Below are 12,288 nucleotides of genomic sequence, written 5' to 3'. Positions count from 1 at the left end.
CCCCCCCCCCCCCCTAAAGTTTGTTTGGTGAATTTGATCAATCTCTTTAGATATTTACAAATGTTTGTCTGATGACATTATGACACAAAGTGAGTTTATTTATCATAATGAGTCCTACCACCCAACACATAAATAACCAACCAAACTACAGACTTCAACCTCTAACCGTTACAGAATCAACTCCAGGAGCTTCAGATGAAACCAGGTCTGTGGTGTTTCTAAAGTGCCGCTCCGATCATCTTCTGATCTGTTCCCACTGGAATCTTAATGATGGAAATATTCTTAAGCAAAGTCCTATGTAGCTTTACAGACATAGTTTCTGCAGAGCGGCAGGAGTTCATTGGAATTTCACCTCTGAGGTGTAGGTAGGACTGTTGGGGGGGGGCAGGTTTGGTCCTGATCTGATCCAGATTTGGTCCTGATCTGATCCAGATTTGGTCCTGATCTGATCCAGATTTGGTCCTGATCTGATCCAGGTTTGATCCTGATATGATTCTGGTTTAGTCCTGATCTGATCAGGTTTAGATCTGGTCTGATCCAGGTTTTGTCTTGGTCTAATTCAGGTTTAGTTATACTCTGATCTGTCCTGATCTGATCCTGATTTGGTCCTGGTCTGATCGGGTTTAGTCCTGATCTGATCAGGTTTAGATCTGCTCTGATCCAGATTTAGATCTGGCTCGATCCAGGTTTTGTCTTGGTCTAATTCAGGTTTAGTTATACTCTGATCCGTCCCGATCTGATCCTGATTTGGTCCTGATCTGATTTATTTTAGTCCTGTCCTGATCCAGGTTTAGATCTGGTCTGATCCAGGTTTCTTCCTGATCTGATCCAGGTATGGTCCTGATCTGATCCAGGTTTGATTTCCTCTTAATCTGGCAGCTGTGACTCACCAGAGTTTATGTTTGGACCAAACACGAACTCCTTTCGTCCTAAAAGCAGGAGTTTAGCTGCAGATGAACTCTGGTTGACTCCAGTGTGAACGCAAACAGACTTTCTGGACTGAAGAGAGAAAAGCAGCAGGAATGAAGAAGATTTTAAATAGCAAAGATCTGTCTTAGAAAACTCTCAGAGGTCCATTCTGGATCTGCTGTCAGACCTTCAGCTGGACGAGGGAAACTGTCTTTTCCCGGCTCATCCCGGCTCATCCCGGTTCATCCCGGTTTCAGTCTCTGGAGCCGGCGCTCCTCCTCAGACTCTCTCCTTCCTCTCACTCCTTATCTCTCCTGCCGTCTCTCCTCCCCTCCCTCTCTATTTATCTCTCTCCCTGTGGACGTCCCCTCCGGGCGCGCTCACTCACACGTGCACACTCTCAGGGTGCATGAGTTTGCTGTCATTTACAATGCCCCCCCCCCCAGACAAAAGCTACAAACAAACAATTGACATGGAAATGGCGAGATGTTGCTCATTAGCGGCGCTGCTTGTTTTGTTAATGGCTTCAGTAAAACCTGAACTCCATATGGAGCAGGCTGATTAACAGGACCCCACGGGGGGGCTGTGCAGCGTTACCCCCCCAGGTCGTAGGAGATGCTGGGTTTGGGTGGGGGGGGTCGAGCAAATGTTTGTTTGAAGAATCCGTCCTTCTTTTAAACATGTTCAGACTTTCTCCAGTTCAGGAACATCTTTACTGTTCGTAAAGATACTGACAGGCTCCGCCCCCTCACGTTCGCTGACTGTTATAGGCTCCACCCCCTCACGCCCCCTCACGCTCGCTGACTGTTATAGGCTCCGCCCCCTCACGCTTGCTGACTGTTATAGGCTCCGCCCCCTCACGCTCGCTGACTGTTATATACTCCGCCCCCTCACGCTCGCTGACTGTTATAGGCTCCGCCCCCTCACGTTCCCTGACTGTTATAGGCTCCGCCCCCTCACGTTCGCTGACTTTTATAGGCTCCGCCCCCTCACGTTCACTGACTGTTATAGGCTCCGCCCCCTCACGTTCGCTGACTGTTATAGGCTCCGCCCCCTCACGTTCGCTGACTGTTATAGGCTCCGCCCCCTCATGCTCGCTGACTGTTATTGGTTTACATCACTACAGAGTTAGAACTAAAGAAACATTGTGGTAGTTCCCAGCATGCTCTCTGTTCACGCTCGGGTCGTCATCAACGTTCTGTCATTGAACGCCTCCATTCCTGCTGGCTCTGGGAGAGTGTGCACGTGAGTGTGCATGTGTCTTATCAGTGAGATCTCATTGGATGGACCTGAAAATGGCATTTCTGCCATTCGTCTGATGCTGACGGCTCAATACCGCATCTGTCTGCGGCGGCGGCGGCTGCAGACTGATGTCAACACGCGGTCTGATCAAACCGCCGAACCAGGAGATAACCACGGACGCTCGCCGTGTTTACTGGGAACAGAACTCGGCATTTAACTACAGTTCATTTGTGACTCCAGCCTCACGACATCCTGCAGACCAGCTGCTCTGTGAATAATGAAGAGGCTGAACAATCGTCTCAGATGTAATCCCACAGGATCATTTAGATCCTTACGGATCACAATGTTCATAACAGAAGAACTCTGGAAAATCATAGTGATTGAACTTTAAAGATAACATAAATTATTTATGAATTTGTTTGGGAATTTAAGAAAATATTGATGAGTTAAACCCATAAAAACACATTTAGTGAGAAGTTTATGAAAGTTTGAACCATCTTTGGTGAAGATTTTCTAAAATCAGATCCAGACGTTCCACTAAAGCAATAAAAGCTCAAAGTTATCTTTGGGTTTTTTTAATACCCACTAATTTATTCATCTGTTTGTGTTTTATGAAGTATTAAGAATGGGATTTATAGACGAGGTTCTGTGAGTAGATTGTATGTTCTGTGTGTTCTAACTGAAAAGAACAAAATGAACAAATAGAAAAAGAACAAAATGAACAAATAAAAAAACAACAAAATGAACAAATAGAAAAAGAACAAAATGAACAAATAAAAAAAGAACAAAATGAACAAATAAAAAAAGAACAAAATGAACAAATAGAAAAAGAACAAAATGCATTCGTCTCTCTGCGTGACCGTCACCTTTAGGGGTTGGATCGGGGGGGTCAAACTACTAAATGGTTCCCGAGTGCGGCTGTGTCTGCAGCTCACCACTCCCCAGGGGAGGGGTCAAATGTCACACATACAGTGTAGATGTGTGACAGCTAACGGGACTTGAACCTTTAGCTCCTCCTCCTGTGGAGGAACGGCGAGTTTCTGGCTCAGTCGGATCTCTTCCTCTCTGCAGGAGCGGGACGCCGAGCGGCGGCGGCAGCTGCGAGAGCGCGCCCGGCAGCTGATCGCCGAGGCCCGGTCCGGAGTCAAGATATCCGACATGAGCCTGCTGGACGCAGGTCGAGGCAGCAGAGGAGCACCTGCAGGTAAGGACACACCTGAGCTGAGCAGAGTGCCGTTTGTTAAGCCTTTGGAAGCAGTTCACCTGTGTTTTAGATTGGACAGACTTCCTGTTTGATACTTCGTTTTAATCAGCACAGCCTCACCTGTGTGACACTACCTCCATTTAGTCTTTTTTTCATGCTGTTTGCAAACAGCAGACATGCAAAAACAGAAAAATCCATCTGCAGAAAAGGGATTTATGTTGCTGTGGAAACTGTGGAAAAATGTTGAACGAATGTTTTTTACAGCTTAGAATGAAAGTTTTAGATGTAATTTCATAAAAACAACAAGAACAAATGTCAACAAAAAATGAAAATGTTTTTGAGCGAAAATACAAAAAAAAAACCAAATCAATATAAACAGTTTGTATTGCTAGAGCACAAGTGTCAGAGTTGAGGCCCGGGGGCCGGATCCGGCCCTCCAGGTAATTTTATTTTATTGTTATTAATGGCCTGACGAGCTTCAGCATTTTCAGCTATCAGTTTCAGTGTTTTCATCTTCCAGCATTTTCACAGGTAATGTTATATATCTAGTTCTTAAAAAGTTACAGTCTTAAAGTTTTAAAAATGTATTCTTAGAGTGTTTAATAAATATTTATCCTGTTCGGCCCGCGATGTAAGGTTTGTTTTGGATTTTGGCCTCTTGTGTGGTTGAGTTTGTCATCCGTCTTAGAGGAACATCACAGACCTCACAACGAGATATCGTCCGTCAGATCCATCAGTCTAAACCGGATCACAAACGTCACTGCAGCGACTCGTCTTCACTCCCGTTTCTGAGCCCCCCCCCAGTACTTCCTATCCAACCCGACCGTAGAACAGGAAGACGCCCCAAACGCGTCTCCCTCAATCTGAGGTCATTCCTCTAATAACCTCCTCTCCATCACTCCTCTGCTCAGGAGCTCCATCCTACTGGCAGCTGTGATTATGGGATGTTTGAGTCCAAAAAAATCTTCTGCTTGAATGAGACTGTGAGCTGGTTCTACCAAAGCCTCCCTGCTGGTGGTCCAAACTCCACCAGGAGGTTTTCCTCTGTGGAACTTCAGCTCCAGCTGTTCTGAGATGACTAAAGAAGCAGAGAGAAGTCCAGAGCACAGGAGTTCAGAACCAAGCGACCCGACGGACGGACGTCGTGGCTTTATTTGCTCCTTCAGCTTTTCTGAGCGGACTAATTGTTGATCTTATTAAAACTGGAGTCAGAGGGAAGGAGAGCGGCCGGAGGAGAGAGACGCTGCGATACACGAGGCCTGCCGAGCAGAACGGCTAATCCTCCCCCCCCAGCACCGCTCACAGTTCTCTAAATGCAGCTCGGGCCGCCCCCTCCCAGCGCCCGCCCGCCCGCAAACAAACTTTCCCAACTCCATCACCATGGCCGCTCCTTAATTAGGCCCCGACCAGCCACGCAGGGACGGCGCTTGCTAGCACGCTCCACGTCGCAGCTAGCAAATTAGAGGAGAGAATCAGGAAGCGGTGTGATTTCCCCCCTCTCCGCCCGTCTTTGTTCTCCGTCTGAAGTCATAAAGAGCAGAGGAGGGAGCTCGCCACGTCTGACACTGTTTACTGATTGTTTTCTTTTAATCCGTGCTGGTTATCCATGCAGCGAGAGCCGTTTGAGTTTCTCCTAACATGCTTTCTGTTTGCTTCCTAATGTGGAGACGGCATTGTTTCTGCCGAACCCCTCAGGAGACTTAATGGAAAATGTGCTTTCATGTTTCCCAGCTTTTTGTTCGTCTTACTTCTTTATCCGGAATAGAAAGGCAGGCGGCGGACCTGCCAATGAGAGGGAAACAAACTCTGGTACCCCACTTATTTCAGGGCCTCAGACCCTCAAAGACAACATGATTCTGCTGCTTGCTCATTCTCATCAAACTGTTCAAAACGAAAAGACCAAAAAGTCACAATCTGTGAACCAATCGCAGTCAAAGTTTTAGACCAACAAGTCCGTAAATCCCTCCATGGCGAGTTCCCTTCCGGACGGCGTCCGTCTCAAACATGAACACGTTCACCGACGTTGGCGGTTTCTTCTGGACGCCAAACCTCAGCCAAAAACAGGAGGCGGTCTTTGAGAGGACACTGGTCACGTGACATGAGCATGTGATCCCTGTGGGGGGGCAGATGTGAACAAAAGACCCTTTCATGTGATATATATTTAGATTTGTAACAATTTAAGACAGAAAATGAAAACACAGTTCAGGACATAAATAAATATCGTACATTTTTCTGTTGAAATTCTTAAGGTTACCTTTCATTATCTATGTAAACTTGTGTTAACAGCCGTCAGCCGTCAGCTTTGCCGTTCTAAACCCGTAAACAGGAAGTCACTGTTCACATGAGGACGTGTGACGTCACCATGAAAAGGTCTATTGGCCGATCTGCTTTAACCTTTAACGTCGACGCTCTCTGACGACATCTCAATAACTGGTGTTCTGTTACTCCTCCACGTTTACGTCAATCAGCTGATTCTGACGTGAGGAAACGCCGCTTCTCTCATGGGTTTTCTGAATGTACCGCCGCTTTTTTCCGGGACAGAATCAGCTGATCTCTGCCCATAATGCTTCAGGTGTTTGGTATCGGCGCAGAGCTGCTTTTCTCTGCCTCAGAATCTGTTCAAATTACCTTTAAGACTAACTCAGCAGGACAGTTGGAGGCTGACTCCACTCTCAGCTCAGATTGAAAAAAAAGGGGGGGGGGCGGGGCTAAGGGAAGCTACTTCAACTTCTTCAGTAATGGAAAGAGAAGCCGGTTTCACCCATTGACTGTATACTGTGATGTAGTCTGATATGTATATAGTGATAATAATATATGAATATGGTTTCATATTCTGAGGTGGTTGAGGATTTTTCTCTGAATGAAACGTCCAGCTGTAAGGCTCCAATATGAGTGTTAGAAACAAATCTACGATGCCGGCGACAGGGACAACTCATTCTGGTACGACTGAGGGTTTGCTGGTCTGAAGGGACCCAGGTCTGAGTGGTAAAATGATGCTAGCATCATAGCTAATAAAGGCTAACGTGTTAAGCTAACAATCCAGAGTGGAACGTTGATTCCAAATCCATCACCAGGATGGAGTTCTCTGGATTCAGCTGCACCAAACCTCAGCTCCGTACCTCCACTGGACAGGTGTGCCAGCCACTAGATTTGTGACAAATGAAGGGAAAACGGCTACAATCCATGCTAACGCTAACACGCTAAAGACCGACGGAATCGAAGATGGGCGGGGCTTTTGTCCTGGAGCTGCAGTGCATGATGTCGTGGAACTAACACAAAATTCAGCTGTAATACCACGTTTCAAGCTGTAGGGGGCAGCACACAGACGGTTTTTGACTCTAATTTCAGGAATTACATTTAGTTTAACTGTTTGTCTCCTCTTTAAAGAGAAGACAAACAGTTGAACGGTTGAAGACTTTCGGTAGTAAACGACGTATAAACGCCGGAGGTGAAGCTCTGGATGAAGTACCGACATGCCCCGCCCACTGGAGGCCACTTGGACTCAAACGGCGTTTTTGATCTCTTAGATCTGTATATGGGTGTCGGGGCATTCTTCTCCAGTTTTGGTTTATTCTGTTATTTTATTTTAAAAAATGTTTATTTGTGTGCAGAAACTAACCCTGCTCTGACTCCTCCCTCCTTATTGCTCTTCTAACTTCCTCTCTAACTTCCTCCTGTCGTCTTTTCCTCTGACATCCTCAGACGTTGTGGACAGTGGGCGGAGTCACGGCGAGGATGAGGAGGGTGGGGCTTTGGAGGAGCAGGTCATCGTCGATGGCGATGCTTCTGCCGCCGCCGTCTCTTCTGCTTCTGCTTCGGTTACTAACCCGCCGCCACCGGAGGCCCCCCCGGCCGCCTGCAGCCCGCCGGAGCTTACTAACCCCGCCTCTGCGCTAAGCACTCTGGGTAAAAGCACCTGCTGCTGGCGTGCTGCGTCCTGTGCTTCACGGCTGAGGGTCTCCTGTTGTTCCTCCATCATGTTTTTATCTAACAAACGCACGCTCTTCATCCTCCTCCTCCTCACAAACGGCTGTTGGTAAACTCAGATATCTTCAAAAACGTTTCCTCCAATCTCCCACAAACCGCGTCTTTGTTTGGTCGTTAATTAATTCTGCAGACGAGGAAACAAATATGAACCGTGTTCCTGCAGCTTTGATGTGTCTTATCCCGTCACTTTTCCACGTTTGAGCTGCGTTTTCCGTCTTCATTGGCGGCCATTTTCCTGTGGAGATCAAACCGGGTTTCCTCTGAAACCGTCAGGTTCTGGTCTGCAGGATGGAGTTCGTTTGAATGCCAAAGTTCAAGAGGGAGGGGGCACATGAAACGGCCGACCTCCCGCTCTTTCATCCTCCCCAGCGCCGTCTCTGACCCGGCGGGGGCCGTGCGGCGCTGCTGGCAGGAGCAGAGGAGGGAAACGAGGCTGAAACGGTAGAGGACGAGTCAGGAGGACATCCTGCAGAAAACCAGACAAACTCTGAAGGATGAGGCGGTCCCTGGATGCGGTTACCATGGTGACGGTCCAGTCTCACAGGGAACGAAACGGAACGTTCCATTGTTGTGAGGGTGGTAACCAATGGGTTCTATAGGCTAGAGTCGCTAAGCTAGCTTGTTGCGTACGCAAAGTTGGACGCCATATTGGAATGGTATAGATGACTGTTTACTGCTGGAAACACTAGAATGTGACTGTTCACAACTAAATGATTACTGTCAGGTGAGAAAGGAGAACTTTTACTCTCAGTAGTGAACGTTGAGGCTGATCTACTCAAAGTCGATGACAGCTTTAGACTTTCCACCTTTTCTGACAGAATCTTTTCCGTTTCATGGAGGATGGTTTTTGTATGTTAGACCTCAGACCAGACGACCTGCTAGTAATCAGATTACTAAGCAAAGAAAAAAAAACTAACCGGGATTTCCTCAGTAGCGGCGAGTGAAGAGAGAAATCCCGACGCCGTCCCCGTTCAGCGGACAGACAGACGTGTGGCGGAAAATCAGCCTTTTAAATATAAAAGCCCTTCATGAGTGTTAGCGGTCTGGATGGTGACCTCCCACCAGACCAACCTATGGGTCTGAGTGTAGATGGTCTGTATGCGTTGAGTTTTCTATATAACGTATTTATTTATAGAAACGTTTGAAATGTCGTTCATTTGTTGTACTTTGTACAAAAACATTAAGATTACGGCCTGGAAAATCATCTTTCTGATGATCAGAGTTTTTTCCTTTTTAAATCAGACCAAATGAATCATTTTTCTGTGTCTGCTAAACCGTATCTCATCGTTTACCGACACGTCCAAATGGATAACAGTAACGGGGTACTGCAGCATCTGTAACCGGTATAACTGATTGTGGTAAGTGTACTGAGTAATCGTGTACTGAGTAATCGTGTACTGAGTAATCGTGTACTGAGTAATCGTGTACTGAGAAGTAATCGTGGGATAATGGAGGTCCCGCCCACTTCTGATGTTCTGGTGATTCTGTTTACTGCAGACGTGTCCCGACTGATCTGCACTTCTTCATAAAACTCCTGAAGGACAGGAAGTGGGCGGGACTTCCTGTTTATGTTTATTTTTACAAAATCACTTAAATAATTTACTGCAAATGTTAACCAAGAGCAGTTTATTCTGCAGACCCGACTTCATCACGTTGGTCATCCTGAAGGTTCTTCTTCACTTTTTAACATTTTTCTTCGCCGTCGTTTCATGACCACGTCTATGATTAGTTTTACATTTCTGATGTCTCTGAATGATGAAACTTTAATCTGTTCCTTGAACAATAATAAACATGAAGATAATGATAGAAGCTGCTGGTTACCGATCATCACCTCATCTTCAGCTGTTCTCATTGAGTGTTTCGTCCTCTTCATCGTTTGGGATTTTCTCCCAGAAGCCTCAGCGGCTCTCACAGCTGATCTTCCAGTGAACATCGTCATGGTTACGTGTGTGACTTCATCCTCCTCTTCCTCTGCAGGAACCAACAGCAGAAACGTGGATTTGAAGCTGAAGAAGCTGGTGGAGGTGACCCCCAGAGGAGGGGCTTCTCCCCCCTCTCCCTCCTCCACCTCCTCCTCTTCCTCGCCGTCCGCCTCGTCTTCCTCGCCTCTCAGCCCGGCAGAAGCTCTCGAGGTAACATCATCATCATCCTCGTCTCAGGTTGTTCTCCTCCATCTTTGTGAGCAGCACAAACGCTCCTCTCACTGCAGGTCGCTGCGGTGACCTTTACTGACCGTCTGTGCGTGCGCACGTGTCTGTGTGCATGTGCACGTGTCTGCGTGCGTGTGCACGTGTCTGTGTGCGTGTGACAGTAACAAACCTGAACACCTGTTGGACTGATTGAGTCTCAGTGAGGATGCTGATGCAGATCATCTCACATGAAGGACCTGAAGAACTTCTTCCTTCATCACAGAGGAGTGCACGGATGTGCACGTGATGTTGTCCAATTAGTCGACTAATGGAGTCATGCACAGACTGGATGTAAAAACACATCTTAACCATCAGGAGCTTTAAACTAACTACAAATAAAGATAATGAAGATGATTTATTAAACCTTTAATCATTCATGCAGCTTCTGTCCTTCATTAGTTTCTAGTATTAAAACGAGGTTAAATCTAAGAGGTCGACATCTGAAACAAGGAAGTATTTTAACTAACGATAAAGTTTTGATCTCTTCGACTCAAATATAACAAAAGTTCATTTTTTGGTGCTGAACACTCACAACTTTGTTCAACTTTAATACAGTCTGACTCCATAGAATATAAAGTAACGACAAAGAGACTAGAAAATGAATTGTCGATCAGGTGTCAATTAGTCAATTAATCGACCATTAATCGATTATTTTAATAGTTGATTAATTGTAGATTAGTCGACAGAACAATGAAATCAAGGGCGAATCGATTAAAAACAGTTTTTATCTCATTTTTAAAGGCTGCCAGGAAGTGAGTTGTTTTAATGGTTGAACTTCTTTGTGTGCTTGTTTGGACGTCTGTGTCTAACTTTATTTATTTATTCACAAATGCTCCGAAAGAGGACCGCTCTATGTGTCGATGTATGATGTACAATAACAATAAAGTTATTCATTCGAAGGGAAGGTGGGACTTCCTGTTTGGCTGTCAGGTGACGTGGCCACACCCCCTCACATGCTCACGATAGCTGCAGTGATGCAACAGGGAGAGGAGGGGGGGAGGCGGCATCCCATAATCAAACAGACTTAAGTGGGAATTCCTCCTCGGGATCGGGAGGTTTCTCCCATCAGTCCTACGGCGACCACTTCAGGACGGATGAAATCCTGAAAACACGGCGAGGACAGGAAGTTAATCCGCTGACATCCAATTACCTTTGATTGTTTCTCTTCTGGACGCAAACATCTGAATTATTCATGAAGGCCTCAGATTAACGTCTGCTGTGATGGTTGAAGACTTTCTGCAGCGCAGCTCCTCCATCACAGGCAGTGATGTAAACGTCCCGCCGTAAACGCTCGCGGCTCCTCGTTTCCTGTCACAGCGTTAAGTGGCTGCAGAAGCTGACGGCCTACTAGAGCAGACGGAGTGCAGCAGGCTAATTGCTGACTTTGTTTTTGAGAGTCAATAATCTGAAGCTGCCCCTCCCCCCCTCGCCGTCTCTATTAGCTGCCTGTGCACACCCCGCCGGACTATCTCGCCGCCTCCGCCCGCCGTGGAGGGCGTTTGTCCTAATTGTCGACTTTATTACACGTTTGTTGGTCTCATTAGCATCGCCGCCGTGTCAGTCTTAACCGTGTTCCCGCTCGGCGGTGATGCTTCCGTAATGAAGCCGGAACGCCGTGGCGTTTCCAACACTTTGAAAACAATAGCGTTTGTGGCGTTTTGCATAATCTGAATATATTTTCTGGCTGGAGGTTCTGCTGGAAGTCGATTTAATTGCCTCCTGTTTGTCTCTCTCACCACTGAACAAACGAACGTGTTTCCAAACATCACGGTGAGGCGGACGAAGGTTCAGCGCCACGGAAACAAACTCCAGATGAAGCTCATTAAACTCTCCTGTCAGACAGAAACAGTTTCTCTGGTAACAGTACAGCAAATAAGAGATAGAATTTAGTCTTCAAATGACATTTTGGAAAAGTAAAGAGAAACAGGAACAGAAAGTGGACGCTCTTTATCGGAGCGCTCATCCGCCCAGGGCGGACGTACCAAACGTGGGCGACTGCCCCCCAACACTCTGGAGCTGAACACTTAATAAAAGTGTCTCAAATAAATGTTACTTTTTTAAAAAATAATTTAAAAAAAGAAGAAACATCCTGAACCATGAGACTGACGATGTGAAAACGTTCCAGTCATCAGAGAATTCCGTTTTTGCAGATTGGCCTTTTTTTCCCAATTGAGCGATTTTGATTCCAACTTTCTCAAAAGTTAATAACCGAAAACATCATTTGCTCCTGAAAGTCCTCAACCAGAAGCCCTCATTGACAGACCATAACTGCTTACGATCAGCTGATTCTCAGAGAGGTGAACGGTGTAGTGATACTAATGTGAACAATATTGACTTTACAGAAGTAAAACGATGAACGTTCTCTGCTCCATTTGAAGCTCATCTTTCACACTAAACTGCTACAGTTACAGTTTATTCACTTTTAAAAGCTTTTTTCTGAAAAGTTTTTAAAATGTCATTTTTAAAAGGTTTTCCTAAAGTTTAGGAAATGTCCGCTTCCAGCTATAGATTGTTTCTGGAGTCCATCTTGAAAACATTGGGGTAAGTTTGGGATGGGGGGGGGCCCAGACGAGAAATGACATGGAGTCCTGTGGAACAGTTTTATTATTAATCATAAAAAAAACGTCTTTATTTATTCACTAGTGGACAGAACGAATGAATCCAAATGGTTTGATAAGAATTTATATCTGAGCAGCACAAATCCAAACCCCACACTGGACAGATCCTCTCAGATGCAGTAGATTCCTGTGACCTTCA

The 12,288-nt window shown here is 46.1% G+C and overlaps 1 protein-coding gene across 4 annotated transcripts in view; it reads left to right on the top strand.

Annotated features, from left to right (window-relative positions):
- Positions 1 to 12,288, top strand: part of ehbp1 (EH domain binding protein 1) — a 154,739-nt gene that overhangs the window by 110,884 nt on the left and 31,567 nt on the right. For 2 of the 4 annotated variants that reach the window (XM_024296535.2, XM_024296536.2), the window contains 3 exons: positions 3,223 to 3,355; positions 7,058 to 7,261; positions 9,320 to 9,474. In XM_024296535.2, coding sequence (XP_024152303.1) covers positions 3,223 to 3,355; positions 7,058 to 7,261; positions 9,320 to 9,474 — 492 coding nt within the window. The remainder of the gene's footprint in view (positions 1 to 3,222; positions 3,356 to 7,057; positions 7,262 to 9,319; positions 9,475 to 12,288) is intronic. The other 2 variants (XM_024296537.2, XM_024296538.2) reach the window with 2 other exon arrangements.

The sequence above is a fragment of the Oryzias melastigma genome, linkage group LG15, assembly GCF_002922805.2.
Source record: "Oryzias melastigma strain HK-1 linkage group LG15, ASM292280v2, whole genome shotgun sequence".
Lineage (NCBI taxonomy): Eukaryota > Metazoa > Chordata > Actinopteri > Beloniformes > Adrianichthyidae > Oryzias > Oryzias melastigma.
This window is presented reverse-complemented; position numbering and strand designations above follow the sequence as displayed.